Source organism: Tauraco erythrolophus, chromosome 10, assembly GCF_009769465.1.
Source record: "Tauraco erythrolophus isolate bTauEry1 chromosome 10, bTauEry1.pri, whole genome shotgun sequence".
NCBI classification, from domain to species: domain Eukaryota; kingdom Metazoa; phylum Chordata; class Aves; order Musophagiformes; family Musophagidae; genus Tauraco; species Tauraco erythrolophus.
In genome coordinates this window covers 2,786,088-2,807,586 of record NC_141474.1, presented here as the reverse complement: position 1 = coordinate 2,807,586, position 21,499 = coordinate 2,786,088, and the positions used below count along the sequence as shown (strand labels likewise).

The window sequence follows — 21,499 nt, the reverse complement described above, 5'->3', positions numbered from 1 at the left end:
AAATCCAGCTGTGATATTTGGCTGATGGAACTTGGATCACATAAGGCTAACGTCTCGGGTTCTTTTAAGGTTGTGGAAAGCAGTACTCTCCAGATTTTGCACAATGGGAAGATACTGAAGCTCCTTAAAGCTGCTACTGACGACGCTGGACAATATTCCTGCAAAGCTGTAAATGTAGCGGGAAGTTCGGAGAAGCTGTTTAACCTAGATGTACTAGGTTAGTTCCATGGTTTTGGTTTTGGGTCTTTGGTTGTTTTTTTTTTTTTAAGATGATGAGCTGAAAAACAGTTGATTTTTTGACTTAAGAAGCCAATAAATTTCAACTCATTATAAATAGATTCTTCCTCTCACTGCCAATTAAATATTGGCTGCTGAAGCACCCATCATGATGGCTTTTGAATACTGAAAATTTGCCATTCCTGTAGTAACTCAGACAAAATGCTGCTTTTAATTTCTGGATTTTGATTGATGATGCTTTGTTTTGTATTTTGGGTGTACCGCAATCTAACACAGGAGTTTTCTTACGTACAGTTCACCAGCACAAGTGCTTGTCATGGTGGAAAAGATGTTGTGATCTAGCAGAAGTCACTTTGCAGTGAAAACTAAGTTGTTTTGAGGGAATTAATATGATCCACTGCTGCATTTCTTCCAGTTTCATAACATACCTTCCCTGGTTGAATACCAGTTCTTCCTGTAATGTTTGTCTTTTTAAAGTTCCACCAAGCATAATAGGTGGTGATACCCCTGGTGAAGTTGCCGTCATCCTCAACCAGGAAATCAGTCTGGAATGTAGAGCCACAGGCTTCCCTTTTCCTGACATCCACTGGTTCAAAGATGGCAAGTGAGTATGTTACAGCTTTTGTGGTTTGTGTCTGGGTTATTCCTCCCTTAGAACGCAGAGGAAGAGGGTGGTGCACTGTACCAGCAAGCTCAGCTTTTAACTGCTCAGCGTTACTGTCGGCGGATAAAATTGGTGGTGGTATGAGGTGGTGAGTTCTTTCATCCAAAGTTAGTGTCCCACTTTTCTTTGTGAACTGTCCCAGTACAGACATCTTGCAGAGCAAGACTTATGGTATTTGAAGCCAGGCAATGCTTGAACCGAGACAAATGCAACCGTTTATCTGAGTTTGTTGTACCTGGATTATTTTAAACATATCATTAGCTAAAATACAGTGGTTTTGCTGACACGATTTTTTTCGTTGGTAGAAAGTACCCAAATCGAAGGTTTTTCTAGCTAGTGCCTTGTGCAGTTCTCATATATACGTTAAAGGTTTTAAAACATTTGTAGCCTGCATGTTTCAGTTCTCCATCTCATTTCCCAGGAAACCATACCAAGAGAAGAATTCTTGGTGGCTTAAATATTAGCTGAAAACCAGAACAACCTGTGGTTTTTAAATAGTGTTGGTGCTTCACAATGTAGTTCAGTACAGGCATCAGCTACTGATCACAGATACTCTGATGTGATAATTCCTTATTCTTTGGTATTGATATGTTGACACTTTCATCTAGTAAATGCAGACGTTTTGTTATCAGCAAAGGACTGTCATGACCCAAGCAGTTAGAAAAAGAAACTGAGATCAGGAGGGGTAGGACTCTGGCTCCAATGCCAGCATCCTGGATGACCTGAATTAAGTACTTTTGTGGTTTGGTTTCTTCTAAAAACTAGGAATAAAGTTAATTGTAATAGTTTCACTTTGTGGTGACACTTTGGATTAAAGCTGTTGCTCTCTAAGTGGTACTACTTAATGGTACAATTACTGCTGGTAAAGGACCCTTTCTTATTACTGTCAGTTTAAATGAATGTTCAAAGGATGGGGTCAGAGTTCTGTAAACAAAATAATCTCTATTCCAGGCCCTTGTTCTTGGGTGATCCCAATGTTGAGCTTCTGGACAAAGATCAAGTTCTACACATAAAGAGCGCTCGAAGGCTTGACAAAGGTCGTTACCAGTGCGGTGCCACCAACACTGCTGGTAAACAAGTTAAGGAGGTCAAGCTGATCATCCATGGTGAGTTTCTAGGATGCCTGATCCTAGAAGATTCTTTAATTTTACTCGTAAGATTTTTTTTTTTGAATGGAGATGCTCAGACAAATATAAATTAAGGCACTGGTCTTGCAAAATGTGTATGTAAACATAACCTTGTACTTATCTGTCGCCAAAGTGATCTTTTTGATCATTTATGTGTGTCAAGTCTCAAATTTTGCTATTAATTAATTTCAACTGAATTATTATCCCATTGGCTTCATTATTTCGATCTATCTTAGGGAGGAGAAAATTAATTAGAAGATTTTTATTTTAATACACCAGTGGTCTTATTTTCCTTAACCTAGCGCTAGGTGTAAATTCAGCCAGGAATAAGTTACAATTAGTGTGCAAGTACAAAGTAAAGTGCAAAACCAGTAAGAATCAGACCCAAATAGTCTTTGAAAGATGTTCCAGATGATCTTCAGGTAGTGTGGTACGTCATCTTGCTTAAACTGGTGTAAACTGAGGTCATTTCTAGCAAGAGAAGGAGCACTAGCATGAGATAACCACATCAACATCATCATCATTATTTTTTTTTTATTTATAAGCGGTGAAGTCTTAGCAAAGACAAGGAGAACAGACAATTCCTGTGATTAGTGTAGAAAAATGTAATGTAAATTAGGAGATTATCAGCTGGGAGAAAAGAAGGGGAAAGATTCATGGAAGAAGTAACTTTCGAAGGAAGACCTCAAAGGAGACAAGAGGAAGAGTTTTGCAATTTGAAAGACGTGTGAAAGCCCAGTCAGACCTGAAAACTGGGAGAGCACAGTTCTGGCAGAAATTAGGGAGAAATAAGAGCACAAATCTATAGGTGGCATAACAGTCATGTACCCAGTCTGTGAAGGATGGGAATTTGAATGCGTGGGCCCTTAAGCTTTGAGTCCTCGTCTACCATGGATTTGCTTCTGAAGATTGTATCTCTCTCATTCTGATCATAGTGAACTTACAAAATACTATTTCCCTCATCTGAGACCTTTCTGAAGCATGGAGTTATCACATGCCCAGAAATCATAGAATGAATCACAGAATCATGGAATGGTTTGGGTTGGAAGGGACAGTAAAGGTCATCCAGTTCCAACCCCCTTGCCATGGGCAGGGACACCTTCCAATACACCAGGTTGCCCAAAGCCTCATCCAACCTGGCCTTGAACACTTCCAGGGATGGGGCAGCCACAGCTTCTCTGGGCAACCTGTCCCAGTGCCTCACCACCCTCTGAGGGAAGAATTTTTTCCTTGGATCTAATCTACATCTGCCCTCTTTCAGTTTAAATCCATTGCCCCTTGTCCTGTCACTACACGTCCTTGTCCAAAGCCCCTCTCCAGGTTTCTTCAGCCCTTTTAGTTACTGGAAGGTGCTGGAAGGTCTCCCTGGAGCCTTCTCTTCTCCAGCCTTAACAAGCCCAACTCTCTCAGCCTGTCTTCGGAGGAGAGGTGCTCCAGCCCTCAGATCATCTTCGTGGCCTCCTCTGGCCCCGCTCCAGCAGCTCCATGTCCTTCTTGTGTTGGGGGCCCCAGAGCTGAAGGCAGCACTGCAGGGGGGTCTCACGAGAGCAGAGTAGAGGGGCAGAATCCCCTCCCTGGACCTGCTGGCCACACACAAATATGCCTGTACACCAGTCATAGTGAAGAAAAAGTTGTGAGGACTGGCAGGTGATTGTGACTGTTGTGAGATTAGAGGGGGAAAAAAAAAAATCCACACAGATGAAATCCTCCCAGATGAGCAGACCTTGCTTCAGGTTCTTCAGAAGAGAGAGAGGAACTTGTGATAGCAGAATGGAATATCTCTTTACTTTTAAATGTCTTATTAATCCTGGCTGGACAAACGGAAGCCCATAGAGTAAGTGAGGAACCTAGATACGAATTCTTGCAAGTTTTTACTTTGTTTTAGCTCTTTAGCCCTCCTTTTGGCTTTGATTTTGTCCCAAAACACCATGTTAAGTGTTTCCCATCTCTGTGGATGAAAGCGTTTGCTGATAGAGAAATGCATTCGCCTTTGAACCAAATGTATTTCAGCATATTTTACAGATTTGTGTCTTTTTGCACACAAATGATTTAGGAAAATGTTTCCTCGTGGTTTGATAATCTGCAAGACCCATCTCAGGTGGGTCATCCATTCGCTGATGCTTTGCTTTGCGTTTCTGCGGTGGCATTTTAACTGAACGCTATGGAAGTCAGTGCAAGTCTGGGAGATGCTGAGCATATTTGGCAGCAGAGGAGTTCATGTGTCTGCCAGATGTGTCTGGTACTTTCAGCAGTCATAAATTTAGTTGTTGCCAATTGCAGTGTGTTTTTATTACTTCTACAGAGATTTACGAACTCTTTATATTGGCTGATTTACATGAGAGCTTGTTTGCTAGAAAAATCTGAGTACTGCTGCCTCGCGAGCAGGGGAAGCAACTGTGGGCCAAAAGTTTCAAAAATAGGAGCGTAAAGCTAGACTGTTAAGCTCATATTTAGTCTCAAAGGAAGTGACTTCATCTTCACAAGTTTTGAGTACTGAGCAGTTCCCACTCCGGTCGTAGACGCTCTTGGATGTATTTGGTATTTTAAGTAGCAGGTTGCTGTTCCTTGTTGGGAGGATGCACCTCCCAGCGTGTAGAGGGATTGCTCTTTCTTTACCCCTCAGAGACAGGGAAGAGGCAGAGCCATGGCCAAATGCATTGCAGGACGCATGGAAGCCCAGCTGTCCTAACTGCCAAACATTAGAACAGGCTGCCCGGGGAAGTGGTGGAGTCACCGTGCTTGGAAGTGTTCAAAAAACGTGTAGATGTAGCACTTCGGGACATGGTTTAGCGAGCATGGTGGTATTGGGTTGACGGTTGGACTTGATGATCTTAGAGGTGCTTTCCAACCTTAATGATTCTATGAACTTGGCACATGTTGGACCGAGGAAGGTAAAATGTTTTCAGGTACCTGCAGTGAGGCAGCAACGCTTTGCAGTGTCCCGTGCTGTGGCACTTGTTTCTTAAGTATCATAGAATCACAGAATCGTAGAATGGTTTGGGTTGGAAAGGACCTCAAAGATCATCTAGTTCCAACCCCCCTGCTGTGGGCAGGTAAGTGTTCTTTTCATGCTTTCAATTCTCAGTGCGCCCCAGAGAGTCGTACGCGCAGTGTGTAACTCTGCTGGGAAAAAAAAACAAACCAAACAAAAACCACCAGGAAGGGCTGGAAGTCTGATTAAGCTCAAATCTTTTGTCCTTACAGCATTCTAATGTCTAATCTATTTAAATTTACGCAGACTCATATACTAAGGCTTTAATACTGTTGTTTTGTCTTTTGAAATAGTCCCTCCTAGTATTAAAGGAAGGAATATTACCACGGAGGTGTCGGTGCTTCTTAACAACCTTATAAATCTGGAATGTGAAACCAAGGGAGTCCCTGCTCCTACCATCACGTGGTACAAAGAAGGACGCCCAATTATCTCCAGCCCCCAAGCTCTGTATGTGGACAGAGGGCAATCCCTGCAGATACCTCGGGCCCGAGTGTCGGATTCCGCAAAGTACACTTGCCGCGTGACCAACGCCGCTGGAGCTGCTGAGAAGATGTACGACGTGGATGTCTACGGTAAGCGAGAGTTTGTTGAACGTGGTTGTTTGCTGTGTTACAGGAAGTGCGTTTTGGAAGTTTTTCTGCCTTTGTAAGGTCAGCAGTCCCTGCAGGGCAGTTGCGGGGAGCAGCACTCAACTCTACTCCTCAACTCTACTCCTCAACTCTACTCCTCAACTCTACTCCTCAACTCTACTCCTCAACTCTACTCCTCAACTCTACTCCTCAACTCTACTCCTCAACTCTACTCCTCAACTCTACTCCTCAACTCTACTCCTCAACTCTACTCCTCAACTCTACTCCTCAACTCTACTCCTCAACTCTACTCCTCAACTCTACTCCTCAACTCTACTCCTCAACTCTACTCCTCAACTCTACTCCTCAACTCTACTCCTCAACTCTACTCCTCAACTCTACTCCTCAACTCTACTCCTCAACTCTACTCCTCAACTCTACTCCTCAACTCTACTCCTCAACTCAACATTTAAAGACTGACCTGTGTTAGCCTGGCCGTGGAGAGGGACTCTTTATGTGACTCTCAAAAAGCTCTTTACTTTAGGGACCTTGATACCATTCTTTAGTGAAGTATGGCAACTACCTCTTCTCCACGTATCCTTTCCCATTCTCACATGGACGTGCTGAACAGCTCTTACCTAAACAGCCACACTGAGATCTTTAGGGTACTGTTTTCAGACCTTCATGTTTAGTTCTTCCATCTCAAAGCCCCGCAGATCCTCTGTTTTATACAACTGGTCAATATTGAGCTGTATCATTTGGCTTCTCTGTTTCCCCTTTGTCTTGGCTTGCCCCGGCAGCAAATTCTCACGTGAAATTGTGCGTGACGTAACGGCGTATAGAGCCAAAGCAGGTGGGGAGGAACTAACCCATTTGCTCTTAATACATTTTCTGGCTACAGAATTAATCGTTTGCAATATATTTTTCCCTCTCTACAGTTCCTCCAGTAATCGAGGGCGATGCTGACGCAGCCCAGAACAGGCAGGTGGTCGCTGGTAGTACGCTGACGTTGGAGTGTAAAGCTGCTGGTAACCCTCCGCCTCTCCTGACCTGGTTAAAAGATGGTGTGCCCGTGAAAGCAAGCGACAGCCTCCGCCTTGTAGCTGGGGGGAAGAAGCTGGAGATTCTGAACGCCGTTGAGGCTGACCGGGGCCAGTATTTGTGTGTGGCCACGAGCGTAGCTGGAGAACAAGAAATCAAATATGAAGTTGAGATCTTAGGTGTGTGAGCAACAGAACTACTGATTTATCAGGTTGCTAAAAACTTAATACAGCGTGGTTTTATTTTTTTTGTTGGTATTGTTATGTGAAAGATCAGGTAGTCAGTCTACGCATCTAGTGAAACCTGGGCACCGAACGCTTTTTTTGTCCAGGGTTACTGGATGGCTTGAAGACTCTTACTTACAGGTTAGTTCTTGAAGAGTTTCTGTGCACGTAATAGGTAAATATTATTCTCAGCAACCTTTAAAATTCTCTAACTTGCCTTCACAGAAGAAAATCATAGATATGAAAGGTGTCCATTAAAAATATCACTGAGTAGTTGCCTCTGGGGAGAGAACATCTTTCTCTGAATTTGGGTTATGTTGTGCAAATTTTGAACCTTTTCTTGAAAAAGATTTTTTTTCTTCTTTTTCCATTGAATCCTTTACCACTGTCTGCATCTCAGCTGTCCCTTCTCAATGTAAACGAGTTGTACAAACGTTTAGTCACATTCCCCTGGCATGGAAGGGTTTGTTTAAGAACTTTGAAGGCTTGATTCGTAGGGTTTGAACTAGCCTCTTGAAGAAGATTGCATACTAATGGATGCAGCTGTAGAGCATCCATTCTGCTGCTGCAAGTATATCTCACTGGTCTTGCTAGTCAGTGGCAGTGCTTCCTCCCCAGCCCTCCCACTCCTTCCACAGAATGAGACAGGGTGAAGAGGACCTGGAAGAGGGTCCTCTGCACCTTTGCTTTCTCCCTCTGCTGACAGAGGGTGCTAAAAGTCCTGTCCCCTCCCCGTTCACAAGGTTGTTCAAACAGAATCTGGGGAAAAAACCAACCAAACAAGAAACAGTAAAAAAGAATGAGAAGTGATTTGAAGCCACAAAATATCATTAGGTAGGTGTTTCTCTTAAAAAGGAACAGCAATTCATAATGAACTGCAAGTCTCTGTGTGTCCCAAAGTGAGATAGATGTCAAAATTATTTTTTTTCTAAGCATTACTATTTGAGATAAACTTTTATGACATTTCTGATGCTGAAATGTTTCTGTTGATGGATTTTTCTCTCTTACAGTCCCACCGTTTGTGGAAGGTGGGGATGAGCTCTTGGACTACATTGTGATTCTCCATAGCCCTTTGGAGTTGGATTGTTCAGCAACAGGGACACCCTCACCGACTATCACGTAAGGGGATTGGTATGCCAGTAGGAAAATAAATAAATCCTCTGGTTGATTAGGTGAGCTTGGAGGTCCTCTTTATGAACTGCCCGTGTTATTTAGTGATGGTTCAGGTGTGGAGGACAAATTACTGGCTCCACTGAAGACCGTTTTGATCCATGGCACTCAGAAAAGCAGAATACTGCCTGATGTCTCCAAACCTTCTTAGAAATGCAAATAGAGTCACCAAGATGTTCTGTTTAGTAGAATTGGGCATGTTTTCGTAGTGTTGTTAATCTTACTTCCATAGAGATCTGAGAGTGTGCTTTCTTTTTGGTAGGTGGTTGAAAGATGGTAAACCGGTTGAAGAGGGAGCTGGACATAAAACCTTATTAAATGGACAAAAACTTCTCATCTCTCGAGCTCAAGTGTCAGACACTGGCCGCTATAAATGTGTGGCTGCAAATAAGGCAGGAGAACATGAAAGAGAATTTGATGTTACTGTGCATGGTAGGTTACTCAAGGGGAGGGCTGCCTTCATTTTCAGTTGCTGGCAAGAAATTGCTCAAATTTTCTGTAAATGTTTGTTTGTGTTAGTGGATTGAAAGGTTGGAGATGAGAGCAGGTAAAGTAGAAGTAGAGTTGCTCTTACCCGTAGGATAACAGGCTGCCCAGGGAGGTGGTGGAGTCCCCATCCCTGGAGGTGTTTAAAAACCGTGTGGATTTGGTGTTGAGGAACATGGTTTAGGGACCCTGACAGTGCAGGGTGAGTGGTTGGACTCGATGATCTTGAGGGTCTCTTCCAATCAGACAATTCTATGATTCTGTGATATTGCTTCTGTGTATTTAAATGATACATTCAAATGATACTTTATTTTTGTTTCTGGTGCTTCTTGCAGTTCCTCCAACCATCAAATCAGCTGGGACTTCTGAGAGAGCTGTTGTGATACACAAGCCTGTGACGCTGCAGTGCATAGCCAATGGCATTCCCAGCCCTTCCATAACGTGGTTAAAAGATGGTCAACCAGTAAACACAGCCAGAGGAAATACAAGAGTAAGCACTACTCTTTGATGGGATCCAAACTGTGAAAGATAGTTACAACAACTTACACATGTTAGTGCTTCTTTTCCTTTTGCTTCCCTCGTGCTGTCATATAAAGATGCTAAAGATCCATCCTGGAGAGCGATGGGCTTTTTACCTGCGTAGGACAGTATCTCAGATTGAATAGCAGTATTTAGTAGACTGAATCCCATTAGACACCTCCATATCAGAAGAGTCCATGGCTGTAAATTCGGCATCTGACTCCTTTGAGTTATACTTGAACCTTCAAGGTATGGTTGTGTGCCAGTGAAGAGGTGGCTCCACACGCTTGCCACCATGAGGCGGGATTTAGATGAGTTTTTCTATAAGCACTGCCGTTGCAGCACCTGCCTATATGTTCCCTTCTTATTGTGAGGTTCTGACTTTCCATGACCAGCCCTTCCCAGTGCTTGCATGCTCCAGGGGGTCGAGCGCTTGTAATGGCTTTCATCTCCTTGAGGCTGGAGCAGTTTTTGACCTCTTGCCCGTGGCAGCTCTCCCTGCCTGCAGCCTCCTCTTCACCTTGCTTGCCTGCCCCTCTGCCATCTAGGTCTCCTCACAGCTGTACAGCTAATAATCCTCATGTCCCAGGAACACTGAAGTCTCTGAACTACCGAGACACCTCTTGCATGAATATTAGCCCCAAGTGAGAAGAAAGATGAGACCGGCTGCATTCAGCGTAAACGTCTGCTTTGCCGTTACGCTTAGTGGCTCTGCCTGGGATCGTGGTGTAAAGTGGTTCCCTGCTCTCTGTTTTGGTACAGCTGGAGTCTTCAGGCCGTATTCTGCAAGTTGTCAAGGCCCTGCTGGAAGATGCTGGCCGATACACTTGTGTGGCAACAAATGCTGCAGGAGAAGCCCAACAGCACGTTCGGCTTCATGTGCATGGTAATGATGTTTCTGCCTCTCGTTAGAAGCTAAACGTGGCTGGTTTAAGGCAGCTTTTTTATGTCTGTATTCCCTTCTCTTTCAAGCTGTCTGGCATTTTTGTTGTCTATGCACATCCAGCTTTCAGTTGTCTTTCTTCATCCTACTCCATTAGTAAGAAGTCAGGGCAGAAGCTGGCCTTCCTGGGATTTAGCCTTTCTGGTGTGGTGCTGAGGGCCACAGAAATGAATGTGTCTTTCCAGTTAACTCTTCCGTTCAGAGGTATCCCAAGAAGCCAAACACATTGCCACTAACCCACCTCTATGGTTCCGAATCAAGATGTGATATGTCTCCCTGGGCATTATGAATTTGATCCAAGTGTTCTGGGGACAGTGGTATTCCCCATGACCTTTTCCATGGGAAATTTTACAGGAATGACTTTTCTGAGAAAGGAACATTCTTTTACGTGGGGCTTTTTCAGACTGTTTCAAAGGAATTTTCTTTTGCAGCTAAAAACAACGTAAAAGGCATCAGGGAAACCTGAGGAGCTGTTGTTTGCACGTGAACTTAAGAAATGCTCTCCTCGTCATTTTACGTATATTTGCCCCAGAAGTGGTCACGCAGTATTGTGCTTTCTTGCTGTGACCCAGTTTTCAAAGAGCACAGGAGGGGCAGGAATGGTCTGAGACAAAAAGCTCATGATGAGGATGATTATGTTGACTTTCATCGTCCAACTGAGTCAGTAACTGGGAAATGTTAAATGGGAATGAAGAGACACTGCAGCATCTCCAGGGATGAAACTGAGACAGAGAAACCGCGCTCATCTCACACCATGATGGCTGCATCACAGTTCATTCTAGTGTCGGTCCCACCTGCATCTCTTTTGCTCTCAGTCTTTGTGTTCAAAGTGTCAGTATCTGGTGTTTCTGTCACATTTTTCAAATTTATAGACTTTAGTAAGGTAAAGAGGCGTGCTTTGTTCCAGCCATGTACAACATCCAGTTTAATATTACCAGTTCAAGCCAGCTGAGCTTGCCACGTTGGAAGAATTACTGTTCTGTGTCGTGCGCCCGTTTCCTGCAAGTCCATTTGAAGTGCCATTTTTCCTGAAAAAATAAAAAGTAGTGAAAAATAATGTTGTATTCCTCTTAGCACGAATGAGGTTATAATAATTAGAGTCTTCCCGTCTCAAAGACAAACTTTCTTGAGAAATCCCTCAGTCACCCAGCAGTTTGTTGAAGCTTGTGCAATTCATTGCCCCAAGTTTCTCAGAGGGCAGATTACTTGGTGATTGGGTGTTTTGCTAACTGGGTGGCTGAATTAATGAAAACCTGATGCCTTTGTCTTTTCCCAGAACCACCCAGCCTGGAAGATGCAGGGAAAATGCTCAATGAAACAGTGGTGGTGGATAATCCAATCCATCTGGAATGCAGAGCGTCCGGGAACCCTCTGCCAGGTACGCACTTGCACCTTGGGGGGCATGAAGCAAATCTGATAAAAGGTTTTCACTTTCATGGGTCTTTTGAAAAGGATGGATATTCTGAACGTGAAGTTAATTCTGTGGTTTTTAAACTAGCTAGAAACCATTAAACGCTCTGTGTAATGGGAAATGTCAACATATCGACTGGCGTGGGCTAAATATTGAGGAATTCAGTCATCTCTGCTTAATGAAATGAATAAAACCCACAAGAATAATCTACTGCCTGGCACGTACAGCAATGCCCTGCCCATAGGCAGGAACCCTGTTAGATTTCTACTAAATCAGCTTTTTTTTAATCCATTTTTTTCCGCTGTCGGGTCCGTATTTTATAGTGTAGGGCACTTCAAACAATATCATGTGTATCGAGCGTGCCTCTCAAATGTGGCCACATCTAGGACCTTATCTAGAGTCTGTTGAAATTAATAAGAGCCTCTTTTATTGGTCTGTTTGTGTTTTGTTTTCCTCTCATTTCGTGCAGTGGTAACTTTTTATTTTTTTAATTTTTTTTTAAGGCAAGTTTCCCATAGGAATCATTTACCCAAGTGAGAGCTGAAGACTCCCATTTAGACTAGTGCATCTTTTGAATTGTTTCTGAACTGAAAAAAAAATCTAAAGCAATCTGGATTTTAGTTATTCATTGCTGGGATTCTTTCAGTGCTAGGATTTTTGATTAGGTCTCTTTTTATGATTAATCTTTTTGTTGTTGTCGTTGAGATGTGCGGATAAAAATTTGTGTTCTTCTTTTTTCTAATATGTGTTTTTGTTCCCACCGTCTTCTGATGGGATACAAAAATCAGGTGTTCATATGAGAATAGTTTTCTATATTAATTATTGTACAGCAAAACTTGAGGAATCGTGGGTAACTAATATATTTTATCTAGTATAGCAATTTATTCTTCTGCTGATGATAGTCCCATTTTCAGAAGAAACGTGTTGCTGAATTTCAAATGAGAATCGAGCTTCACCTTCTCTACCAGTTTAAAAACCTCATTCTCAGCAAAGTCCTATTTTCTAGAGTCATTTATGCCTGTATAAAGCAAAACTTGAAATTATTGGGAGTATATGTAAAATTTTATAAAATCTTGTGTGCTACAGAAAATAATTCAGTAAGTGACAGTTTCATCAAACTGACTAACGAAGTGACGCCGGTAAAGCATTAGTTACCCGTTCTGCTGATGGAGATTGCCATCTTTTGGCTGAAATGCAAAAAAAAATCCTCAGATTTTGCTGATAGAAAATTTTCTTTTGGAGAAATAGCAGTTTTCTGGGCCTTATGTTCATTTTTTTCACTCTGTCGGTTGGACTTTGGTTTGATTGCTTGTATTTGGATTCTGTACACTTCCCCAGGTGGTTCAGTTTAATGGAGCAATCCTTTAGGGTAAAAGGTGAAAAAATGGTGTATGTCGTATTATTGCATATTTCTAAACAGCTGCTGTTGACTTTGATATGAGTAAATCCCCTAAGTGTGCTTTGTGTGATAATTTTTGAACTTCTGAACATTTTGTTGTAAATCCATGGTGCACGTGGATGATAATGACGAGTTTGCTATTGAATTCTGCATAAATTTTACGTGTTTCCTGGTTAATTTTTATTATTATTAACTATGATTAGTATTGATATTTGTTTGTAAATATTGTTGTTACGTATTGGAAAACTTAGATGGAAGGTTTGAAGACTCTTTGGTCCCGTTGTTTGTAACTGGGGTTATTTTTGGCAACTTTTCCATCTTTCCTTTCGTTGTGCAGCTATCACTTGGTACAAAGACAACCACCCCCTTACCAGCGCCGCTTTCCTGACCAGAGGGCAGGTTCTGCAGATTGAGGGTGCTCAGATCTCCGACTCCGGCCTTTACAAGTGTGTGGCAGTCAACACAGCGGGCACGGCAGAGCTGTTCTACAGTCTTCAGGTTCATGGTGAGAATTATGAAACAGGAGAAACACCTCCATGTGCTTTGCAGGTTTCAAGTCTGCTGAGCAGACTTACCGTCGCTCATCTCACCGTTGTACTGGAAGGGACATGGCAGAGGTCAGAGGGAAGAAAATTCACTCTTCTGTTTTTCAGTGACGTTAAGATGCGTGTTAGGAAAATGAGGAAAATGTGGTAAGGGAAGTCAATTCTAGGAAGTGGGCCTGTGAGAACCTCATGAAGGTCAAGGTCCAAGTGCAAGGTCCTGCCTGTGGGTCGGGCAATTCCAAGCATAAGTACAGGCTGGGTGGAGAATGGATAGAGAACAGCCCTGAGGAGAAGGACTTGAGAGTGCTGGTCAATGAGAAGCTCACCATGAGCCGGCAATGTGCGTTGGCAGCCCAGAAGGCCAACCGTGTCCTGGGCTGCATCCAAAGCAGCGTGGGCAGCAGGGCCAGGGAGGGGATTCTGCCCCTCTGCTCTGCTCTCCTGAGACCCCCCCCCCCGCAGTGCTGCGTTCAGCTCTGGGGTACCCAACACAAGAAGGACATGGAGCTGATGGAGCGAGTCTGGAGGACACCATGAAGATCATCCAAGGGCTGGAGCACCTCTCCTCCGAAGACAGGCTGAGAGAGTTGGGGTTGTTCAGCCTGGAGAAGAGAAGGCTCTGGGGTGATCTTATTGCAGCCTTCCAGTACCTGAAGGGGCTACAAGAAAGCTGGAGAGGGACTTTTTACAAGGGTATGTGGTGACAGGACAAGGGGCAATCGCATTAAACTGAAAGAGGGGAGATTTCGATTCGATAGAAGGAAGAAATTTTTCACTCTGAGGGTGGTGAGGCACTGGCACAGGTTGCCCAGAGAAGCTGTGGCTGCCCCATCCCTGGCAGTGTTCAAGGCCAGGTTGGATGAGGCTTTGAGCAACCTGGTGTATTGGAGGGTGTCCCTGCCCATGGCAGGGGGGTTGGAACTGGATGATCTTTGAGGTCCCTTCCAACCCAAACTGTTCTGTGATTCTATGAAGAATGAGCAGAAGCACCAGATTTGTCGAAAAGGTATTTATGTTGTCACTTCAGCAGTTTGGAAGGCCTTGCAATTAGTGGGTTTTACTGTAGATGACTGTAAAGCTCGCAGTAGGTAAAGGAAGGACGCAGATCAAATGCTCTTTCATAATCTGAAAGTTTGAAAGAAAAATGTACTGTGTCTGATTAGATGAAGTGGAAGTGTGGGTGTTTGCAGACATGAGACACCTGATCAAAAGCCAAACTGGAGCTTTTCCCCTGATTTCAGTGGCTTTTGAATGGGGCCGTAATCCGAATTCTTATCTTTGATACGTGCATATGCATGTCACTGGTTTTCTGTGGGAGTCTTCCCTGCCAAACTGTGGCCCAAACTTGGCACAGTGTTCCCATCTGAGATGCACACAGAGTATGTAGTTCCTATTCATGTTAATTAACAGATAATGAGTTGGGCAGTACGTTTCAATGGGATTAATGACCATCATGGGAAAAACTGATGGCTCAAGACATAGTCAAAGGCGATTAACCCCACCCAGTGATTAACTCGCAGGAAATATTTAGAGCCAAGGTCGTTATTCTGGTTAAACAGAAAAAGGAAAAGTAACTCTGAAGTAGATGTGTGTCTTTTGATGGGCGGCGGACTTTCAGCGAGTACGTCCGGAGTTTTCTAGGGAACTAATACTTTCTGACTTAGACACCTGAGATTGTTTCCCCTTCCAGAACAGAACACATGCAGTTGCAGCCAGAACTAATTGCATCAAAAGGAGCCAAAACATCTGTCCACCAACCTATTTAATTCAGCACATGTCGTGCCAGCCTTGCGACGGAGTGCTTTTTGAGCAAGTCTGTCACCCAGTTTAGAGTTGATGAGTTTGAGAAGAGAAATGGTGAATTTTTTCCCCTCTTAACAGTGGAAGCAGGAATGGCTACTTACTGGAGAACAGGCTCTGAAGTGTCAAGTACAGAAGGTGCTCGAGATTTCTGTATGGTGTGACATTTCTGTAGTGGGAGTGAGCTCCCGTGTTCAGCCGGTACTGGTGGCACTCCAACAACCTCTGTTCTTGGGAGCGTTGTGGATGCAGTAACTATGGTAGAAATTATCAGCTCACTTTTGTGTTAAAAACAATGCTTGATACCGCAGGCTTAACGTTGAATGAAATCAGACCAGCCTCCTGAAGGAAGCAGGTTGAATTCCAGTTTAGTATATTCACATGATTTCATTGTAATAAGATTTTTCCACTTCTTTCTTACCACTATAACTTTTTCAGGCAGTTGGGAACAATGGATGTTATTGCAGGGAAATGGGGGAACTGTGTGCATGTGTGAGGGGGGGGGGGGGGGGGGAAAAATTACAAAATCACATTTGCTTTTTTTCCAGCCATTTCTGCTACTACTGGGATTTGTCTAAGAGTAGGTAGCCTGAGTTACAGGCTGTTAGAGGTTGTTGAATTCATTAATGAATCTTTTTTTCAGTACAGGATTCTATACATTTTTTTTTTTGCCCTCACACAGGATAGATCACACCATTCTTGTCTCTTCCTAGGAGTGTGAAGGTTTGGACTGATGCTGGCTGTAAAGCTGTATTACTAAGTTATTTGTGGTTTGGAGGGAATAATATTGTTTTGATTCTCCTGATAAATGAAGCATCTCCCTTTTTTAATACTTCTTGCCTCCCTTTTTAACACAGTTCAACAAAATTTGCTAGACTGTATACCTATAGTAAGTGTTTTGAGATGTTCCTTTAAGATGTTTTTTATCATCAGAGAGGCAGGTGTTCTACAGTCCAATCTGATAAATGTTCACATGTGCTCTGCCAGGCCAGTTTATCACTCTGAGGATGTATTTGCTTTCTGCAATTTATAATAATTAATTCTTTCTTTAATTCCCACCACTCTTAGTGCCTTTCGTAAGATCTAAACGGGATATTATAAAAGTTTGGAGGAATATTTTCAGATTTTACATGATGTTTCCTGGGTTTTGCAGCTGGGCTGTGGGCCCAGTCCTGCTTACCTTGCTCCCAGTAGTTTCACTGAAGTTATCTGACTGCTTATGCAAGGAAAAAGTGGGATTTAGCTCAGAGCAAACAAATAACAGGAGTTCAGTAGGAGGAACATGAGAAATCTTTCCAACAATGCAGTGCCTTGCAGAAAGAGAAGTAATGTCCAAAAGTAAGCGGTCCAGCTGATGTCATTGTGATTAATACACTTATGTAGCTGTTTCAGCTTTGTTTTCTTTTTTTTTTTTTCAGTCCCACCATCAATCTCTGGCAGCAGCGACATGGTGACAGTGGTGGTTAATAATCCAGTGCGACTGGAGTGTGAAGCAAGAGGCATCCCCGCACCGATTCTGACGTGGCTAAAAGATGGTAGCCCTGTTTCCAGCTTCAACAATGGGCTCCAGGTACTGGGTTCAAATCCTGCTATCTGTGCTATTTCCTGTTGTGGTAGGAGAATTTTAAACTGGTGTAGTTTTAGGGAACAGAATAAGACTCCTGTGTTCGGCTCTGAGACCTCCAACATGAGAAGGACTTGGACCCGTTGGAGCAAGTCCAGAGGAGGACAGGAAGATGATCCGAGGGCTGGAGCACCTCTGCTATGGAGACAGGCTGAGAGCATTGGGGTGGTTGAGGCTGGAGAGGAGAAGGCTCCAGGGAGACCTTCCAGCACCCTTCCAGTACCTAAAGGGGCTACAAGAAAGCTGGAGAGGGGCTTTTGACAAGGGCGTGTAGTGACAGGACAAAGGGCAATGGCTTTAAACTGAAAGAAGGGAGATTTTGATTGGATCTAAGGAATAAATTCTTCCCTCTGAAGGTGGTGAGGCACTGGCACAGGTTGCCCAGAGAAGCTGTGGCTGCCCCATCCCTGGCAGTGTTCAAGGCCAGGTTGGATGAGCCTTTGGGCAACCTGGTGCAGTGGAAGGTGTCCCTGCCCGTGGCAGGGGGGTTGGAACTAGATGATCTTTGAGGTCCCTTCCAACCCAAACCATTCTATGATTCTATGTAGTTAGAGGTTTTGGAATGGAAGTTAAGGCCTTTTGCTCTAGGTTATTGGTGTGAGTCTGGCTCCAGTAATTACTGTGTGAAGCGGAAGAGATGGATATGTTGAAATAAGGTGGTCCTTTCAACCCCTTTCGTACTGAGTAAGAGTTTGAATCGACAATTCAATTTTTCACTTCCTGGGAAGAAGAGGAAATTGGACCATATTTGTGTGCTGAAGAGATCCACAGAGCTCAAGATCATGTAATACCTCATTACATAAAATAGTAATTCAGAAAAAAAGACTGACCATTGATGTAAGGAGATACTTCAGAGTTAAAGGGGGAGAGCGTGGTTGTTTTCCAAAAGCTAATTTTATGATTTGAGAGGAAAGAGTGGAAATTTGTGTACTATGGGGACAACTCAGGGCACAGACAAAAGGTGTGACAGAATGTTTGAAACTGATAAGGGGGAGGAATGTCCAGAGCCTGGAAAGACTTGAAAATAAATGCCAGGAATTCCCTACAGACTTGCATGAAGTTGGACTTTTGCTTTTGCAAGTCTCGATCAAAAGAGAAGAGCAGAGTGCAGGGAAGAGTGTAGGGAAGAGGGCGATGGTGGGAAGCAGTGGCAAACCAAGTATTTCATTTTGACATGAGATGTGAGAGTTCCTCCCTGCTTGTGTCTGACATGGAGGTGAGAATTCTGAACGCATCGTGCTTGTGCTGCAGGTGCTGTCTGGGGGCCGAGTCTTGGCGCTGGCGAGCGCGCGGATCAGCGACGCGGGAAAATACACTTGTGTCGCGGTCAATGCTGCGGGCGAGAGCCAGAGGGATCTCCATCTCAGAGTTTATGGTGAGATTTTCTGATAAATCTATGTATTTTTTTATTATTATTATTTTTTTTCAGTCGTAAGATCTGTCCGTGGAGCTTTAATTCAATACATTGTGGCCCAGACTTGTAGCAACATTGAATAAAAATGGTTCCAACCCATAATGGAAGGCAAAGTGATGAGGAGGTGTGTGTATATAATTAAAAATACATATACTCACATACTTCCACGTGTATTAAAGCATGTATTTTCTTCCGTGTATCCTTGAAGAAATATAGCTGCAACAGTGAGTTTACAAGTTTAATACATAAAGGCTCATTTATCAACGATAGGAGAAAATGTGAGTTTGTGTGAAAAAACATATGGATCCCAGGGGCAAAAGATGTTGGGGCCAGAGCTCAGTTGTCTTTGTTGAACCAGAGTGAGTCATTGTGCATTTGCCATGCAGCAATCTGGTTTCCATTCTGTTTTCCAGCCTTGCTACGCGTGCCTCAATGGTGGTGACTTTTTTGGTGGTAATGGTGACGCTGTATCGAGCACCACCGGTCAACTTTTGTCTCTTTCAAGAAGCAGGAAATACATCTCATTTGTGCTTTGTCACTTTTCCAAATTATATCAGTAAAATTAATTCTGAAGTCTTTTTGACTGAACTTACGTAAATTCATCCTTCTTGTTGATTCGTGAGAAGTTGTGGCTGCCCCATCCCTGGAGGTGTTCAAGGCCAGGTTGGATGAGGCTTTGAGCAACCTGGTGAAGTGGAGGGTGTCCCTGCCCATGGCAGGGGGGTTGGACCTAGATGGTCTTTGAGATCCCTTCTAACCCAAACCATTCTATGATTCTATGTGATCTTCATCCTGACTTTTTTGTAGCTCACAGAAGATACCTTTTCTTGCTGCCTTCTTAGAGATCATTGGTGATGTGCAGGTATCAAGGAGCATGGCATGCTGCCAGGAGGAACGCCAGGGAGTTTGGCTGTAGCAAGTTTCCAGTTTCCTTGGACAGCTCAGTGGTTTTGTACACCAGTGAAATGAGGATGAACAACGATCTGCCATTTGTTTTAGGAATCTTGTGGTACTAGATGTGGAGAGGAGGTTTTGGAATTGAAGAACCTTTGTGGTTTTGCTTCGGCTTTCAGTAGATTAGTGGAGAGAGAACTGGCTTGGGTCTGCCAGCCTCTAGCTTTATGGCAACTGTAAGCAGAAGTCTGGAAAATCTTGCAAGAGCAGTTATAAGTTTGGATGTTTTCTGAGGTGAATAGGGACAACTGGCCAGGTTATTTGTTTTCCAGTTTGGCTTTCAGAATTGACTTCCTTGTAGATGCACTGTGGTTCAGATACTTGTGACTTGAGTCATGGCTACTTTTCCATCTGCAAGGGGCAGTTCAGAAAGTCAGGATTCTGGCATGGCAAGCGAGCTCAGGGTTCACGTGGGCTGGAATGTTTTATGCCTAGAACAAGGAATATCAGCATCCCTTTTGGAGTTTGAGGACAGGTACGTATATATAGGTAGCCACACAAGTGGCATGGATATATTTATTATTTCTCTTTTATTTTCTGGAATCTCCATCCTTTTTAGCTAAATGAAATTAAAAAGAGTTAGAAGTTGTGTATGTTTAAAATTACTGTTGTATTAGAAGCTGGCCAGGGTTGAGCTGAGCTGCAGGGCCATCTCGAGTGAGGCTGTCACCAAAAAGTAGTATTACTCCTAGGACTTGCCTCATATGGGTAATCTAATTAAAAAGTCACGGGAGGAAAATAGTTTGGATTGCAGTTGGAGCTGAGATGGTTCGAAATGTGCAGTGCTCTAAGCCAGTCTGGGAATTGGAACAGTCAGGGTAACATATAGTTACCATGAGCATAATTAGAGGAATTTCAAACCCTCTTCCTTCAGAAACAAATGCTTTAGTGTCTGTCTCTGTTTCAAAGCTCAGTTTTCTTTTGAACACGTTTCAATTCATTTAGCTAAGAGGAAAAGTAATTGGTGGAGAAGTATTTGGAAATAAATTTGCCTTCTCCGATAGTGGATCGACTTCCAATTTTCAGTTCCACAGCACTCGTAAAGAATCTGGGCCTTTGTGAATTCTACAAAGAAAGTAAGATAAACAGATATTTTTGCAGTTACTATATTTCTTATCCACAGAGACCAGGCTTTTCCCTAAATTATTTCCAAACTGTGAAATCAGCTGCTCTTAGTGCTTCCTGTGCAAGAAAAACAAAGCTTGATTGTTAATGTTGTATTTCAGGACATCTTGAGGAGTGTATTGCTGGTTTACTGAGCACCACTTTGGCACATTTTATAATCTCACGTCATTAATTCAGTCTCTTCTTGTTCAGAGTGAAGCCCAGACTATTTCCCACAGACAGTCCCACTTCTTCCCTTCTTGTTCCCCCAAGATTTTGTGCAATCAGACATGCAGTTTCTGGAGTAATGGATTGCAAAACTAAAAAGCAAAGGAAATGTGACAATAAAGTTTCTTATCTTTGGCCCTGGTCAGATTTTTGGACAAACTGAACAGTCTTAGTACACAACAAGCATAAAAATCCCACTGGATGTGTGTAACCAAAGTAATTCTTACTAGGAGAGTTTTGATTTTGTGAATATTTTAATTGCAGATCTAATGTTGCATTATTTTAAGGAATTTAGGATTTAGGAACATACATGGCATTAAGGGCACGAGCAGGAATTCTGTTCTGGATCACGCTTGAGCAGCCCAGTAAAAGCACATCTGCTCTCCATGATTTGCTGTCCTTACCTGCACTGGTGATGCAAATGGAAAATTGTTCACTTGCTGTCTTCCAAGGTTTAGTTCTCAGTTGCTTTGTTTTTCTGACTCTGGAAACATAAATAATTTTTTTAATGGGGGGAAAAAATGCATTTTCATGAAGCTTGACACTGTTCAGAAACAACTAATGGGCTTCAGTTTAAATGTCCAAAAGCGTTTTTGTTCTACACAGAAAATTTTCATTCCAAAAGCTGATTTTTTCTACCGTATAATTTGGAAATAATAGTGTGATAGTGAGGTTATCACTGAAACTGTAGTACAAATCTAAATATAGTGCTCAGTGCCAACAATGGCAATAATTAGCTAGTAGATACCACACAAAACAGGTAGCCAATAAAGTAATTGTAGATGATGACTCGATGATTAAGTCATTAACCCATTCACTTGGCTGCAACTGTGTAAGTTCTCATTTTGTCTTCTGTATTTGGCCATCTCCAGACAAAATTCTTCTTAAACTTAGAGTTCTCCTTGAAGCCAAGTGTCCATCTTGACACTGTCTGGAACAGTTTAAGGCATTTTCAGCTTCTGGGTCTGATTATTATCTTGTGAGCCTTCTCACTCATCAGCTCTTTTTCTTTATAGCAGGAATGTACTTCCCCATTCTTTATATACTG

General features: G+C 43.0%; 1 protein-coding gene across 1 annotated transcript in view; it reads left to right on the top strand.

Moving 5' to 3' along the window:
* HMCN1 (hemicentin 1) overlaps window positions 1-21,499 on the top strand; it is a 201,735-nt gene that overhangs the window by 98,621 nt on the left and 81,615 nt on the right. The window contains exons 28-40 of the mRNA XM_086617855.1: window positions 70-217; window positions 715-841; window positions 1,853-2,007; window positions 5,314-5,592; window positions 6,528-6,809; window positions 7,865-7,973; window positions 8,287-8,456; window positions 8,846-9,000; window positions 9,792-9,915; window positions 11,249-11,350; window positions 13,120-13,287; window positions 16,546-16,697; window positions 18,003-18,126. Coding sequence (XP_086473981.1) covers window positions 70-217; window positions 715-841; window positions 1,853-2,007; window positions 5,314-5,592; window positions 6,528-6,809; window positions 7,865-7,973; window positions 8,287-8,456; window positions 8,846-9,000; window positions 9,792-9,915; window positions 11,249-11,350; window positions 13,120-13,287; window positions 16,546-16,697; window positions 18,003-18,126 — 2,095 coding nt within the window. The remainder of the gene's footprint in view (window positions 1-69; window positions 218-714; window positions 842-1,852; window positions 2,008-5,313; window positions 5,593-6,527; window positions 6,810-7,864; window positions 7,974-8,286; window positions 8,457-8,845; window positions 9,001-9,791; window positions 9,916-11,248; window positions 11,351-13,119; window positions 13,288-16,545; window positions 16,698-18,002; window positions 18,127-21,499) is intronic.